Below are 17,226 nucleotides of genomic sequence, written 5' to 3'. Positions count from 1 at the left end.
GCAAAAACACAAAGAACTATTATAGAATAAATGTACAAAAATAGACCTTTTAGTGTTTCTATTATATTATTATTATAAGATACTGCTGGATGTCATCTTTGGATGGCCTTGGATGCAAGCAGCCTAGAAGCAGACCGACAGCAGTGACACACAGGATTCACACAGTCTGATTCGAGCACAGAGTCGAGACAGAGCATCTAACGGGCAGGCAGTGTGAAGTCAGTGAGAGAGAGGGGAGGGGGGGGTCAGACACACAGACAAACCTATATGGCCTCATGCATGAGCCATCAAAGCAGCAGCTGTAGCAGCAGCAGTACCTGAACAGAGCCCCCCAGCCGCTCAGCTGTGAGGTGCGACCCCAGAGTCTCCTTATTGGTCACGGGAGTGGGCTGAGACTCACTTCCTTTGGGCTCAGGCGACTTGACGCAAAGAGCAAAAAGGGTTGAGGCAGGTGGGTGTGAGGTGGTGAGAAGGGAGAGGGGGGTGAAGAAGTTTGTGGGGGTTATGGGTCAGGGGGTGAGGGAATGAAGAGTGAGGGAAAGGCAATGTGGTTGAAGGGGGTGAGGGCAGAAATGTGGAAGGACAATGAGAGGAGTTGGGGAGGGGGGGTGGATTAAAAAAAAGAAAAGAAAAAGAAAAATTATAGAAGACATCTCCCAAGCAGAAGCAGGCTTGTTAAGACGAACTATGTTAATAGAGGAGTAGAGGGAAGCAAAAATTTATGTGAAGCACAGATCGACACTCTAGTAAAATCATGCAGGAGTAAAAGAAAACAGCCTTGATGGGCTCAGCTGGCACCGCTGAGCAACAGCGTCATCACGTCATCAGACTCTCTGAACTTAGCTGTGGACTCGGGTTTACAGTACAGCAGTTCTTACACTCTGCTTTCACTGACCTAAAAAATATATGTACAAATATGACATTTGGCTACAGATGCTCACAGCCAGCACTTTCTATTGATACGCTGTTTTAAGCAGGATGTTAAAGCTTTACAGTCATTACTGTACATGGTGCAGAAGGCCGTGCGCTGCGAGCTTAAAAGGTGGAACGTTATCGCCGAGCCAATCGCATTAAATACAGAGTAATAAAAAGAGGCTAGAGTCCACAGAAACAAGTCAATCATAAAGTCAAACGGATTCCTTGTACAGCTTTACTGGAACCGATGAGTCAGACTCACCAAGTACAACTTCATGATCAGGAAAATTATTTGTTATCACTGGTTATATTTTATAGATTTTTTTGGCATAATAAAACCAATCAATCATTATCCTATCATTAACATTATATAAAAACAAAAGAAACAAGGCTCGGATAGCATGCTATTAACAACAAAAAGTCTACACTTTGTCACAGACTAAGCAAATAAAAACGGATGACAAATTAAAGGAAAAACATGAACCCCTGATTGCCACAGTGAGGTGATCTGGTGACTCCGGCATCTCCCACCTGGTATGGGCCCACTTTTCAATTCTATTCAATTTTATTTATACAGCTTAAGGCGCTTTATATTGTAAGGTAGATCCTGCAATAATAGATACAGAGAAAAACCCAACAGTCATATGACCCCCTATGAGCAGCACTTTGGCGACAGTGGGAAGGAAAAACTCCCTTTTAACAGGAAGAAACCTCCAGCAGAACCAGGCTCGGGGGGGGGGGGGGGGGGCAGCTGGGGTGAGAGAAGGAGCCTAAAGGGATGTTTGACTGCTCATCGATACAATGCTGTGCTGAGTGGTTGCATTTAGCCAATGGTTGCACATTTCTGTTCTGACAGGAGTGATCTCTTCCAGGATAGTCACCGATTGGTTTGGTGATTATGCAAATAGTGTGAATCATATGCTATGGCCCCAAAAGTCAGGAGATAGCCCAGGTGAACACCAACGGCACATTTTGAGCTTGGCTGTAAGACGGTGCTCTCCGCCGGCGCTGTGCTCAAACCCTCCGGAGAGTTCAAGAGGTGGTGTCCTGGCAGCTCGTCACCTTCCTAAAGTTTGGATTTTTTTTTTCCATTTATTTGTCACTCGTCTGTACTTTGTCATTACTGGTGTGAACAATGCAATTTGCATTTTCAACTCATGCATGCAATGACTGAGCTTAGCGTGGCAAGGTGTGAAGAATTAATCCAAGTCAAAAACGATGCTTTGTTTCACAGCTGGAGAGTCTGCCTCGTAACGGCACGTGCCCGTTCATTTGCTACAAAGGCATTCGTTTTGTTTTTACTTTACGGACTTTGTGGGGAGACGGGCGTCGCTGCCGACCAGTCAGACTGTAGACGCGAACAGGAAGTTGCTTACATTTGGAAACAACGAGAGTGACCTCGAGGATAAACCTGACTGGTTTGGGTGGTCACCCAAGCAACTATATTGGTAGGCGGGAGTGGTTGTTGTGTCTTAATGTTGTTGCTGATAACCTCACCGGGTTTTTGGTCTGCTGTTGTGCTTTGTCTCTGCTGTTGGGCTGCACGGGCGTGTCACTGGGGATGGGGCCTATCGGTGTGGGCTGCAAGGCAAACGAACAAAAGCACAAACAAAACAACCTTAGTGAGAAATTTTTAAAAACAACAAACAAAAATAAATAATGTTAATGCCCACGTGATGAGAGACGCTTTTGGCAATTTGGTAATCGGGTTTGCAAAAATAATTAGCTTTGCGTTATTAAGAAATAATTACAGTTAGAGCAACAATATAAACTGATTGATGATGCTAGCAGAGGTCAGGTGGGTTCAGTGAAAGGCACTCACGAGCGATTTGCCGACCCAGTCGTATTCGTAGTCGAAGACGTAGCCGTTCCTATCAAACAGATCGGTGAAGAGCTTCCTCAAGTAATCGTAATCCGGCTTCTCAAAGAAATCCAGCCTCCTCACATAGCGCAGGTAGGTGGCCATCTCTTCTGTACCAAAAGATATATACTGTGAAATCCACACCACTTTCATTTAAAATAAATAAACCCGAAAGGAGGAAAATAGCGCTCTACTGACCAGGGAAACTTTCACAAAGGACTTCAATCGGCGTTGCTCGCTTGGTGTCTCCAATTTTCTGATACCTCTCCTTCAGGGTGTCGGCCTGCAGGGGAAACAAGTTTAAATGTTTACTGTACTATAAATCCTACTCTAATCTAAATATGAGCACATGTGCTGCTGCTTGAGGCGTCCATGAACATGTCCAATATTCAAAACAGACAGATTCTCAAGTCGTGATATCACATGTGCAGCGCCTGCATTTGTGCCGCGGCTCTTTGGACTCACAGAAGTTTTGCCACATGTCATGTCGATATCAGCACTTTGCAACATCGTCTCAGCTGTAGATATCTGTTGGTGTGGGGAAAGAAATCCCACAAATCTAGGGCAACCTGTCGCTGACCTCCTCACTGGCACAGGAAAGGCTTCTCAGCTGTTATTTAATTTTCTATCACACATGATGGGATGTTCTTCTGCTCTAAACCAACCAGATCCCCTCCAACCCTTCAGGGTGGTATAGTTTTACACTCCATACAGGGGGTCAGCACAACTCTGTGCGAGTTCCTTAGCTGCCAATATATTGATCGATAAGCTTCAGCGGATTTTCAAGCTCACTCTCCTGTTGTGTGTTTGTGTTGGCCAGAGCTATCCAACATCCCCCACATTTATACATCCCTCACATTCATCCACCAAGAGCTTCCACCCACATAGCAAATGTTCAGATGAGTTGTCTTGTCTTCTAGTCTGTTCTGTGTACACCTTTGATACCGATGCCTTCAAAAAGCAACCACAGCAGCTCTGCAGCCTGCTGAAACCGGCCCTTGAGACACCTGCGACTGTGGCCGTGCTCCTTAGTCATGTAAGCTTTTTCTCACAGCTCTTAAGCTGCAAAACAAGGTGCAGAAGGTGGTTTCCTGTCGCATCTGATTGTTTGTGCAGAAAAAGGTGTGTAAATTCAACAGAAAAATAAAGAGACAATATTTTAAGTATCCAACTGTGCCAATTTAACTGTTTCTCAGTGTTTCAGTTTCTAAAAAGAGAGACCTTAAAATGTCACCAGTCTGAGAGGATGCTAAAGTTGAGTGGGCGTCAAGTATCAAAAAAGAAACCGCTACGCCACACATCGAGTGGATTACAAGACAAGCGTTATATCAGCATGAGGCAAATTGCTGCAGTACCTTTAGGCCTTGCCAGGGAAGGCTGCCTCGAAGGAAGTACATGAACATGTGACCCAAGGCCTCCAAATCGTCCCTTCTGCTTTGTTCTGGAAGTACAAGATCAGGATGAAAATGAGGTTAGCTGTGATAAACAAATGCATTTTATAACCAGCTGGCAAGACTAACAGTGGCTTCAAAGAAACAAAGCACGAGTCCACTGTTCCCGTCTTAAAAACATCTTATCGAGCCTCAACATGAAGATGGCCAATCGTGCGTCACGAAGAAGCAGCAGACTCAGCTTCTCACGGCAACTACTGATTAAGGCAACAAACCGATCAATGTTCAAGTTCAACACACTGAGATCTATCCTTATCAGGCTTCATGTACACCAACAATGGCAATCACGCTAGGCGGTCACATGAAGGTTGTTATCAATGCGATAACCACCAGCCAGTCCAGGGTTTAACAATCTATTCACATATTTATTTAAAACAGGCATTGCTGGCAGCATGTGCCCAAAAGAGGACAAGAGTACTAGCAGCAGATTTTACAGAGGCTAATAACTTTCTAAAAGCACAAACAATTTTTTTTTATTGACGTCATGGCTATTTTTGTTTTCAACTCTTCTGTAGAAATGACCACGTTTGTAACACGGAAAACTCTGGTTTAAACCTACAGTTACCATGCTAGGCCCGTAATGCTGCTTTGTGCTACAGGACTATGAGGTTACTGGTTAAAATGCTTCAAAATAACCCAGAAACGAAACAAGACATCAGAAAAATATGATTCATTTAACAATCCTAAAGCATCCCTGGTTATCTCGCATATCACCAACATTCAGGTAACACCCAGTGACTAAACAGATAACAGTATGTAAAAATCAGGTTAATGCCATTTGTTTGCAATGCTGCATTTGTGAGCAAACCAGTTAGGACATTCACATTATACTAAATATTCATGCAAATAAAGTTTGCATATGCAAATGTAGACAGCTAATCAACCCACAGGTGTATTCCTGAGACTTTCTTACCCTTTCCCAGGTGTGTGTTAATGCTCATGTAGCGTGCCGTCCCAGTCAGACTCTTGTGCTCCCGATAGGGGATGTGTTTTTTGGTCTCGGGGTCTATGTATTCTTTGGCCAGACCAAAGTCAATGATGTGGATGGTGTGCTGCCTCTTGCTTCCTGGCCGCCCAACAAGAAAGTTTTCAGGCTTCACGTCTCTGTAGATCAGACTCTTGGTGTGGACATACTCCATCCGTGTTATCTAGGTGAACGATCGGTGTTAGCATTTGAAGTTTTAATCGCTTTGCAAGCTGAACAGTTTCCAAACATGAAAACTCAAAGCAGTTTATGCAAAACGCGATAAAAAGAAAGCCTGCCCATTAAAAATGTTAACGGCAGCCAAACCAAAGACAAACCTGCAACAGCACAGCAAGCATGTCCACCTCAGCAGAGGCTTAGAACATGAAAACATCCCAAACCCAAGCACATGTATGTTTACTCAATTTTTTTTTTAATTTGAATGAAAAAAAAGAGTAAATGCTACATGCACAGGCTTCTCTCATACTCTCATGTTGTGGCTGATGATGCTCATGTAATATCTTACCACTGTCATCTTATATCGACTAAGATTTTAACACCGAATTCAAACACAAAGTAAGTTTGGAACTAGATACTACAGAACTTGGTACTCGTCTCTACTCTGTTTCTAGCTGCAGTGATAATGGAGCCATCTTCCAGGCAAACACTTTAATAAACTAAAATTCAGACTTTCTGGTATTTACCCACTGAGTTCAAAGTCAGGTTGAGGGGTCAGTAAACCTGCCCTCTGGAACAAGCCGCTAACGACAACATTTGTATTCACAGTTGCACTATGAATAACTTTCTGGGAAGCCTGATGTCACCAAAGCAAGCTCCTCTGAACATATGCTCACTCCTCTCCCACTTTAGGCCTTACCAGCTGTATGGCTATCATGAGGACGGTCTTGAGGGAGAAGGTGCGGTCACAGAGGTCAAACAGGTCCTCTAGACTGGGCCCAAGCAGCTCCAGCACCATGGCATTGTATTTCCCACAAGGACCAAAGTAGTACACCTGAGGGATTCCCTCTGTGGAGACACAATAACAAAGTTAGTGAGACTTTTTAGATTTTGCCTTATAAATTAATTGACTGCAACACAGTTATTGATAATCGGCTTTGCATAATCACTTTTGAGACTTTTATTTTCACTGTGTTACTAAGTCAGAGTTTGTTACACCATTGGTTCCTGGTAGGCCAGCACATGCTGTCAGTGTTGTAGTCAGTCACAACAACTGTAAACAACAGCAGTGAAAACACGATGTTTTAAGTGTTAACATAAATTAAGTGCTTAATTGTTAATTAACAAAGTGCTTTGTGTGCTGAATTATGGTGCTGGTTTGTTGATAAGAAAGAGTGGGGCAAACTTTTATTTCCTCAACAGGTTTTTCAGAAACAGGAGTGGCTTAGTGCTTTCTTTGTCCTCTGAAGCAGGATTAAAGGGAAAGGTGTCAGCGCCCAACCAACAACTGTACAAAGCCTTTGTTACCAGAAACTGCCACACCCATCATAGTCTGTGTATAGGACGACTTCTAAAGAATGTGGAAGGATCAACCCGGCAGTATTTACCTTCTTTAAATATATCAGCGTTTTTACAGTGGAACTTCTGGGGGCGTGGCAAAACTGTTACGAAAACACCCCCTCCCCTGGAATAATCAGGAACAGTAAAGTCTTGCTTCATTTTTCAAAAATACAAGTGCATCTGAAAACCACCAGGAAAGATTCAAATCTCTTAAAATCAACTGCAGTTTGTGTAAATGTTACACAGTAAAGTATTTTGGCCTGAGGCTGCGGTTTCCACACGCTTTATTCTGACGACGACAACAACTGAGACCAGGGAGGATCCAGATTTATCATTTCTTTATAGTGGTTAATCCACCATCATGCACAAGCTCTTTCACCAAAATTATATTTTTAATCCTAAATATAATTATTGTTCTTATTTGTGAATTTTCAAATTGACCATTATACAAAAAAAGTTAAAAAAAAAAAAAAAAAAGTTAAGTGTACCTGTTTTGTTTTTTTTCACTAAGATACCAAATTACAGGTCTTTACTTGCATTGCTAAGATGAAAAATTTGTTTTAGTGATTGAACATTAGGCTTCTTTGTGTGGGCTAAAATTTGGGTTAACAATATACTCATTTTCCTATTTGTTTATTTATTTATTACAAAAGCACAAGAACAGACTTGCTTATCTGAACAGATTTTCTTTTCCAGTCTTATAACCTTTTTGTAGTCATGAGCAGGGCTTTTGAGCCAAAGCTACAAAGTTTGCAGCTTAATGATCAATTCATGGTACCACATTTGTGTCCATTTGCATAGCTATTTGACTACGCAGAGAGAAAGATCACAGGTATGCGACCTACACAAATGTGCTTGTGTCCAGACTTCTAAAAACCTACAGGGACGATGCTGTGCATAGATTAAATGCTGATTTGCTGAAAAGGAAAGGGAGTGACAGCAGAGATGACCAAATGGAAAATAAACATAGATATCAGTTCTCTTATAGGTTATAACTACAGTACTCTGCAGTGTGGAAGAGCCACCCACAGAATGATTGTTTGACACATGTCTGACGGGGCGGTAAACAGCTACAAAATGTAGGCGATGGTCTGCAAAGCTGTGCACAGGACTGACGTACAGATTCGCACACGTGTGTTTCAGGATTTAATGCTGTTGTTTCTCCTTCACTTTGAATTTGGTGAACGTTGCTGAACAGAGCTGAGGATCCATCCATTAAAATATGCCTTTAAACCACAACAGTGATCTTCCCACCAGATTTGCATAAAAATAAAGAGTAAAATACTAAAAGAATGATCAAGCTCTAACATACAAATCTAAGAAGGAACTACAGTGAGACAGAGATGACAGAGTTGTTTAAAGAGCTAAGGATCTGACATTAGGACTAGTCACGTATTTCTCTCCCATTTAAATAACAGCTAGTAAATCAGTTGCCAGGAACATGCTTAGAGTGGGCACAACTCTGCATTGCCTTTAGGGCTGCCACGATTAGTCGACTAGTCACGATTATGTCGACTATTAAAATCGTCGACGACTAATTTAATAGTCGACGCATCGTTTGAAGCTTTGTAAGATCACAAAGGACGCAGGAATGAGTAGCAGGATTTAAGAGTGTAATAACGGACTGAAACAGAAGATGGCAGCACTGCATGTCCAAGGATGCCAGCTGCCGTTAAACCCCGAAGAAGAAGAAGCTGTGTCCCAGAATTCATAGCGCAGCCCAGCTCAGTTGTCAACAATGGCGGCAGCTAGTTAGTTTTAACTTTACTCTTATTATTCTTTCTGGGTCACAAAATAAACGTTTAACATATTTTCAGGCGAGAATGTAGCTGTGTAAACCTCAAATATCTGCTCAGTTTATCAGGACACCACATATTTTCAAAAGCGCGCCGACGTTTTCGGAGACGTCTGTTACCCACTAGCTCGATAGCTAGCCGGGGGCAAGGCTAACTAGAGCCGTGAGAACACCGGACTCCCGGCAAATCGTTTTCAAACCCACCGCCGTCTTTCGCTACTCAGGTTAAACATATATATAAGTCACTTAGATAACTTAAATGTTATTGTTTGGCTTTTTTCAGTATTTTATTTGTTCCTGAGTAAATCGGTTTGGCTGAGATTAAAGGTATAGTTTTTGCACAGCTAAAACTGTCAAGCAGACAGCTGATTATCAGAAGTGTGAGACGCTGGAGAATATACTCCGGTGTCCTGTTATATTTTAGAAAGCAAGGAGTTTATTAAACTTCACCGAAACAATCTGCAAATTTCATTAAAAATTAATAAACTACCATCTTGTCTTTATTTTTAGTTAGCACAAACACTTCAAGCTGTAAGCTAATGATAGTTATGTAAGACCAGATGCTGCTGGTGCAATAAGCTGTAGTTTTACGTCCAATGGATGATGATCTGATTAGTCGACTAATCCCAAAATTAATCGGTGACTAGTCGACTATCAAAATAATCGTTTGTGGCAGCCCTAATTGCCTTAATGGTAGTTTAACATTGCAACAGGACCCCAGTGCATCCATGCACACGCATACACACAAACAAGCACGTCCGTCTGCACTTTAGCCTCTAGGATTTCACTGGTGATGATGGAATGGACTGTATTGACATTTATAGAGCACCATTATACTCTTGCTGACCACTAAAAACATTTTATACTAAAAGCCACATTGACTTTTAAAAAAAAAATATTTAAACGTGAAACATAAACACCAAAGACTATTCTTTGCATGTTAGTGTTTTATCCAACATGCATCCAAACCAACAGCCAGTTTGGAATCACCAATTAAACGCATGTCTGTGGTCTAATACCACAGATGAGGCAGTGATGAGAGATCACTCGGAGGCCTGCTCGTCAAAGCTTGGCCCAAATCTAGAGGGCATTCAACTCATCACGAGAGGAGAGTGCAGTGTGTATCGTAATCTTCTGCGGGTGAGCAAAGCTTGTACACAGAGCAGCTGCGAGAACTAGTCTAAAAATGACTGATGGGACCAGCTGGGAGTAAATGAGGTGATTTTTGTCAAAAATGTAATATAGACCATGACACAACAATAGCTGTGCAAAAGAGGATATTGTCTCAAGCATAACGACAAAACAAGGATCCTTCAACAACACACAAAGCAAACTGAAACGCCCCGACCAGGATAAATGGCTGTAATTCTAACCGTAACATAAAGTCGTACAAAAATATAAACTGTGTGTTCAGCATTGTGGGAAAAGCTCTGGCTTTCACTGCAAGCCTGCGTCAGTGGCGCTCTGACCCTTGCTGTCTTGACAATTTCAGACAATTCACCCAATTGTATGTGCAGGCAGTCCTTCTCAGGCGACACAGCAAGAGGGAAGGCGGCATCATGCTAGTCGAACACAATGTTGGCCTACAATGAAATGTCAGCCTTAAGGGCCAAAGAGGAGAAGTCTGGGGGAGAGGGGGCAGCGTCAAAGAGGAGGGTAGAGGAGAAGGAATCCATATTAAAGATTTAGATTAGAGAGTCGAGTATATTGAGGAGAGAGCAGGAGAAGTAGAGACTTCCATTAGGTTCACTGCTCTGAAGAGGTTCTCACAAAGTTGAAATATGATCAGCATTCGAGCTTTCAAAGACTGAGCCGGAAGCTAAAAATGCAACACAGCTTAAAAGCACAACAATCTCCGAAGATGTAGTCAGGTTAAAAACCAGCAGCTTGAGGATCAAGCAGCAATACTTTTGTTGAGTTTGGGCGTAAGTTAATTATTAATTATATCTGATAACTTTAGATTTTAACCTCCGCAGAAGCATGTGTGGCCCGATGACACCACAGCTTAAGGACACAGTTGTTAAAATAATCTTATCAGTCCAACTTTGAATAATACCAGCAGCAGTAAATATATAAAAGCACATGATTTTCCAGGGTCACAGCAGGTGGGTGGATGAGCCTCAATGATTTGCAGAAAACATTATCAACGTGCCGCGTCATGCCACTGAAAGACTTCATGATTCTGAATATTAACAGCCACAATATTCGAGAGGAGACCTCCATACAAATGACCCTAATTACATAACATCCATGCAGGCGTGATGAGATGACTCGAAGAGCTACATGGCTATAAAATGCCATTAAATGATACCTACTCTCTATAAACTGAAGCCAGTCCCCTGACAGTGGTAAAGTGAACGATTGGTAGCATTAGACTTCTTCTAAAAGGATATGTCAATGACTTGTTTTGCTACTGGCAGCAGCAGCAACTGCAATAACAGATCCATTCTAAATGTTCACAAAAATCTGCAAAGTGGGAGACAGGATTCCCAACAGCGGGGATCTGTTCAGGACAAGAGAGAATTAATAGTGTGCAGATAAGCTCCTCCTGGGCGTTAAGCGCTGAGTAGTCCGTGCTGTGACATATTTGAGGTTCTCCGGTTGGGCAGGACTAACAGGGTCACATGTCCCCATTAAGCCAAGTTGACAACATAAGTAGATTTAATCTATCGCCTTGATTCCTCCCATGCTAGACGGTCAAGTGAGCCTTCCTGACATATCACCATGTAGTGGTCAGTCACCAGCTGGAGATGAGGCCTCTCTGCTCAGCTCTAATACTGCAGCTCTAAAGTGTTGTGCAAGTAGCAAAAGAATGAATCAAATTTTGATAGAGTCAGATATTCCCCATTATTTTCCTTGATTTACACACACAGTTTGCAAAACTTGACAATATTATGTAGCCACCTGTTGAATGTGAACATCTCTTAATGTCAGAAAGCAGCCAGATCGCTTCATTTATTTAAAATAAATGAGCCTTGCCACAGAAATTACTCATGTGTGTATGCTTCCGCTTGCAAAAGATTAACACAAAAGACATCTGGCACAGGTCGGAGCAAATCACTATTACTGAACCTGTTTAGAACAGGAACATAATATACTTCAACCTAAAACAAATTAAACCACTGACAGTTCAAGTGAACAACCTTGATTATCCAATTACACTGGCACCTGACTATTAGGCAGTCAGTGTTCAAAGGATAATGTGGTGGAAGAAAAAACAGAAAGTGCAGGAGTTCAGGGAAAGCTGGCTTGTGCTTGTTACAGCAGTGCTACTGCAGTACAAACTGCTGAGAATCCTAATTTTACTCAGTGAAAGCTATCCGAACACAAAGTACATCACAGTTTGCTGCGTATGGAAGTCTGCAGTCACTCAGTGTCCATGCTGACCCTGTCCAACGCCCCATGCTCACAATGGGCATGTGTGAATCAAAACTGGACAGGAAGTGGAAGGAAGATTGCCTGGTCTCATGACGCATACCATTATTGTGCACACCCAGGTGCGTGTGTGGTTGCTCGTGGTTCCAGCAGTTTGGGAAGAAGGCAAGCCAAAGCGGTGTGATACTCTGGGCTTCTTTGGCTTGTTGTCCCGGTGAGTGACAGGGGAGGACTAAAACAGCCCAACAGTGCCATGTGTGGGATTAATGGCTGTGAGCCACATCAGGGATACTTTAAAAAGGCCAATGATCACTTGTTGGTTTTTAGCACCCCTGAGGGATGGCTACTGAACAACAAACAGAGGAATGGAGAGGATATGTTTTTGCATCGCTTAACTCCACACTTAGTATCGGTGCTGAATTCAAGTGGATAGGGACAATTGTGTGTTTTCGAGTAAAGACAATATCAGAGCTAAGCAGGTGCGTTCACACACACACACACACACACACACACACACACACACACACACACACACATAAATAAAGCTAAAGACCAATAGTGGTCTCACTGAAAGGAAGAATGCAAGGGAAACAGGCTTGTACTGCAGGAATCCTCTGCTATAAAAAAGGAAAGTGGCACTGGAGGTGACAGGTACAGTTATGATTGACTAAATGTGAATGTCAAATGAAGAGATTACACCAAAGAGTGCCATCCAGACAAACAAGCCACACCCTGTCAACACACCTTGGAGCGTTTCCCTACAGTGTACAGGCAGCGCACAGAGAGGCAGAGGATATCGTGACTAAGGAGACTAGGGAAGCTATCCAAGCAGACACCATAATGGCCCAAATGCTTGTAGAGGGCCAGCTATAAATAGCCAAGGACTGCCCTAATGCCCCACCTCCGTATCAACAGTGGAGGGTTTTTGCTCTGGCACAAGGAGCCAAGAAGCAGGCACGTGTCACTAAATTAGACCAGGACACATGCACTTTACTTGACAAACAGACGAGAATCACTGCAACAACAGGAGCACTTGGAGTAGATTTAGAATAGCACACACAAACGACCAAGTAAGCTTCATTTAAATAGGTACAGTCGGTCTTTTTCAGTTTAACTGAAAAAATGTTGTACTTATAAATATACATTGATTGGTGTGTAATTAGGTCTTCCAACAAATTGATGCATTCTCATAAACTTAGAACTAGTCCACTCAAAATACATAGGAGCGAGCGCTGGATTGCAGAAGCCACCGTGTTGCCCAACATCCTGAATACAGTGTCTGAGACAGACACATTACACATTTATGAGTGTAGCTAGAGACCAGCCACATATGTAGGATGACAAAGACAGAGGAGAAGAGAACTTTAACCAGGTGGGGTTGGAGGGTGAGAGCTGATGGTGAAGCCTATCATGCAGGTGCAACCACCAGTCACCACCACGAAGCCTGCAGCTGCAAACTAGAGCAAGAAGAGGCCCAGACCTCACAAGCCTTGGAAGAGCCGCTGCAGGTTCATAGTTATGACACCATGACATGATTTCTATTTCCTAAGGAAGAAGCGAGCAAAGGTAGAAGCTATATATTGTTTACACTTCCAATATCTCGACTTGCAGTGAGTGTCCTTAGTAGCAGGTGGTGAAAGTAAATCACTAAAGAAAAATTGGTGCACTGGACTTATAAAACAAGACAAAACAAGAGCATTGTTTCATAACCTGCAGTGACCAAAATCCTAACTAACAATTAAACTCAATTAATCACCCATCTTCACAGGTGCTCATGATTGTCTTTCTGCGTAAGGTTTCACTTGCAGCACAGGTAAATCTAGTGTGAAAATGTCCATTCATATTCAACTCCCGCCTATTAGAGGGAAAAAATAAATACAGAAAAAGAAAATACAAAGTGAAGTCTCTTACCTGAATTCCCCAACTGTTTGTAAAATCTATACTCCAAATGGAGCTGCGGCGCCCTGGATTTTATAGGTTCCTAAAAGAGAAGAAAGGAAGAGTGTTCACACATCGGTTTGTGTAGGTATGCGTGCGTACAGGTGACTGCATCAAAAGTTGCTTTTTTTGGCACAGAAAAAGTTTTCCTGTAAATGAGATAAATGTAAAACTAGGGCTGTTCGAACATAAACCTTTCACAATAAAGCTCAAGATCCTGTTGAGACTTTTCAAAATAAACTGAAACATGAAAGAGTATGCAGAGTGTTTACGGATGAGAAGCAAAAAAGAGACGTCAGGTGTAGGGGTGGGTTTTAATAATCGATTCATCGATTCTGGCTTGGATAACGTGATATCGATTTATTACAATCCTGAATCGATATTTTTATATAAATGTATTTTGCGGAGATTCCAGAATCTCAGGTGAAACGTCACAAAATTTTGACAACCACCAAACATTTAAAACAGTAACTGTGAGCAGGTACACGGCTTCTGCACAAAGACGTAAACACAAAGCGCGGGCCCGCGGATCACAATCAGTGAGACGTCGCCTTTCTCCCCCGACGGCACGGACACGGTCGGGGCTGAAAGCCGACAGCTCGCTGATTCTGATGTTTCGGCGGGTCCGCGCTTTGTGTTTACGCCCTTTTTGCCTAAAGCTGTTAGTTTTTATCTCTCTCCAAACAATATTGACCAAACCAGCAGCAAAAGAAGATCCAAACTAAGCTTCACATAAACATCGTCATGGACTCACTCTGACTTTTGCTGTTTTGCTTCCACCACAATAAAATCACACTTCATGCACAGCTCTCTCTCTCTCAGTATACTTCAAGAACAGTTTCCCGTCTATCCCTGAAATCTGTTTTCTGCATTATTCGTTTGCTTGTTACGCACAAGTCTACCATTGTTTACAGGCTGTTGGCCGCTGTTTTTTTTTTTCCTTTTACTTACTTCCGAAAAGAAAACCTAATTTCTGCCGTTCAATAGGCTTCTAAACAAATTTAAATTTGTCTCTAATAAAACCGCTGTAACTTCAGAGTAGGGCTGAACGATATATCACATTTGCGATAATATCGCAACATGATCAAGTGCAATTTTCTAACCGCAAAGGCTGCGATTATACTCTTGACATGTCCAAATTCATGGGCTGCATCCTCCTGAGGCCGCATTTGTAGACCGATTACGTCACAGCGACGTGCCGAAGGCTGTCCAAATTACTACCATATCCCAGAATTCATAGCGCGGCCCAGCCAAACTCCAGTTTCCAGCAATGGCGGCCGCTACTAAATTTTAAAATTACTCATACTAATCTTTCTGGGTCACAAAATAAACTTTTAACATATTTTCAGGCGAGAATGTAGTTGTGTAAACATCAAATATCTGCTCGATTTATCAAGATATCCCATATTTGCAAAAGTGCTTCGACGTTTTCAGAGGCGTCTGCTACCCACCAGCTCGACAGCTAGCCGGGAGCTCGAGGGTTACTGATGCGGCCGAGAACGGCACAACTCCCGGCACATCATTTTCAGATCACCGCGGAGTTTCGCTGCTCGGATTAAACGTAATATATAAGTCACTTAGACAACCTAAAAATGTTATTGTTGGGCTTTTTTCAGTGTTTTGTTTGTTCGTGAGTAAATCGGTTTGGCTGAGATTAAAGTTATTAGATTAGATAAAATAAAACTTTATTAATCCCCCGGGTGGGTTCCTCCTTGGTTTTCACACAGCTGACTAAACGTCAAACAGAAAACTTATTAAACAGAAGTGTGAGACAGTCGAGAATTTACACCAGTGTCTGGTTATATTTTAGATAGCAAGAAGCAGACGGCCGAGTTTATTAAACTCCACCGAGACAGCGGTGACGCTAATCAGAACTAGACCGTCCAATTTCACGCCTTTAAATTTTAAAGGCGTGTTTGTGTGTGTGTTTATACAATTGCTATTATGTTTGCACTTTATGTGTAATGTTACTGACTGCAGAGATCAGTAAGATGTGTGTATTTTTTATTTATTAGTTTTATTTATTTAGTATTATTTTTTAATTGAATGACTGTCTAGTAGTTCACAGATGTTGAAAAACTGAGTGTGGTAAAGCCACTGATTTTGTTTATGTATATTTCTGCAATCTGCACATTGTACTGACTTTCATTTTAATGTTTACACCAGGGTTCCTTGTCAGCACTTTATGCTCAGATGTTTGTAAGCTAAAAATAAACTATTGTGTATGTTCAAATATACTGTTGTGATTGAAGAAGTTAAATAAAAATGTCAGTCATCAATTCATGCATCACCTCATGTCATCATAACAGAGGTCTGTCTTCCAGGAAAGAACAGTTTAAAATTAATGTAATATAGTATTGGCCATACTATATGATGTATTGCTTGTCTTTGTTTAATAATACAGAAGACAAAGACCTTAAAAAATAATCGCATATCGCATCGCAATCGCAATATTGGGGCAAAAAAATCGCAATTAGATTATTTTCCATAATCGTTCAGCCCTACTTCAGAGCTAATGTTCATAAGTTGATTAATGGTTTTCTTTTGTTTTTGATCTACTACAGAACATTTTTATAAAATCCCAGGCCAGGAAAATCGCCTTCATGTTTTTCTGTGTTTTATCTTCAGCTACTTTGACACAAAGGCCTCTGCTGTGATGCTCACACCTTTGATAAAGTCTCAAAAGTGTCAGCTTCCTTTTTATAGATACAAAAATATGTAAATATACTGATCTGAATTATAATATTTCTGACTGTCTGAGGCAAAATTTCCCAGATTCAAATGAAATCGAATCGTGGATCGAATTGATTCAGGACCTTGTCAATCGGAATCGATTCTAGAAATCATTGACGATACCCAGAGCCCTAGTCAGGTGCTAAAAAATAAACATTAGACTCAAACGTTAGAACAGACTTTTCCCCGCAGCACGCTGTGTAATAAATACTCACAACGAAAACGGCGGCCGTTACAACTTATAACCAAAATAAATATTGTTTCATGCATCGGTTAAAAATTCCAGGTACACGAAGCCCAGCTGGAAACACTTCACACAAGTCGAGATGCCCGAGATTCACAGAATTTACAGAAAATGTTAAATTTTTGTGATTTATATTATTACATTATTGAGACGATAGAGGTCTTATATCGGGATATGAGATTTTGGTCATATCGCACGTGAAAGGACGTTTTAAACTCCCTACACCATAAAAGTGTGAATTTTACCCCAAGGGAGCAATGTTTGTGAGGAACAACCTCGCGTGCATTTTTATGATTGCACTGTAGAGCTGGGCGATAGAACGATAACGATATGTATCGCGATATAACTTTTACTCGATAGAGAAATTAAGCTATCGCGATAGACCTCGCCGCTCTTGTCCTCTAAAAAAAATAAATAAATAAAAAAAATAAA

The 17,226-nt window shown here is 41.7% G+C and overlaps 1 protein-coding gene across 7 annotated transcripts in view; it reads right to left on the bottom strand.

Annotated features, from left to right (window-relative positions):
• csnk1g2b (casein kinase 1, gamma 2b) overlaps window positions 1-17,226 on the bottom strand; it is a 41,157-nt gene that overhangs the window by 4,758 nt on the left and 19,173 nt on the right. For 4 of the 7 annotated variants that reach the window (XM_026148115.1, XM_026148117.1, XM_026148116.1 and 1 more), the window contains exons 3-10: window positions 13,791-13,860; window positions 6,069-6,217; window positions 5,141-5,375; window positions 4,132-4,217; window positions 2,975-3,059; window positions 2,738-2,886; window positions 2,413-2,496; window positions 318-419 (exon numbers count right to left, since the gene is read on the bottom strand). In XM_026148115.1, coding sequence (XP_026003900.1) covers window positions 318-419; window positions 2,413-2,496; window positions 2,738-2,886; window positions 2,975-3,059; window positions 4,132-4,217; window positions 5,141-5,375; window positions 6,069-6,217; window positions 13,791-13,860 — 960 coding nt within the window. The remainder of the gene's footprint in view (window positions 1-317; window positions 420-2,412; window positions 2,497-2,737; window positions 2,887-2,974; window positions 3,060-4,131; window positions 4,218-5,140; window positions 5,376-6,068; window positions 6,218-13,790; window positions 13,861-17,226) is intronic. The other 3 variants (XM_026148119.1, XM_026148121.1, XM_026148120.1) reach the window with 3 other exon arrangements.

This window comes from Astatotilapia calliptera, chromosome 17, assembly GCF_900246225.1.
Source record: "Astatotilapia calliptera chromosome 17, fAstCal1.2, whole genome shotgun sequence".
Classification (NCBI taxonomy): domain Eukaryota; kingdom Metazoa; phylum Chordata; class Actinopteri; order Cichliformes; family Cichlidae; genus Astatotilapia; species Astatotilapia calliptera.
This window is presented reverse-complemented; position numbering and strand designations above follow the sequence as displayed.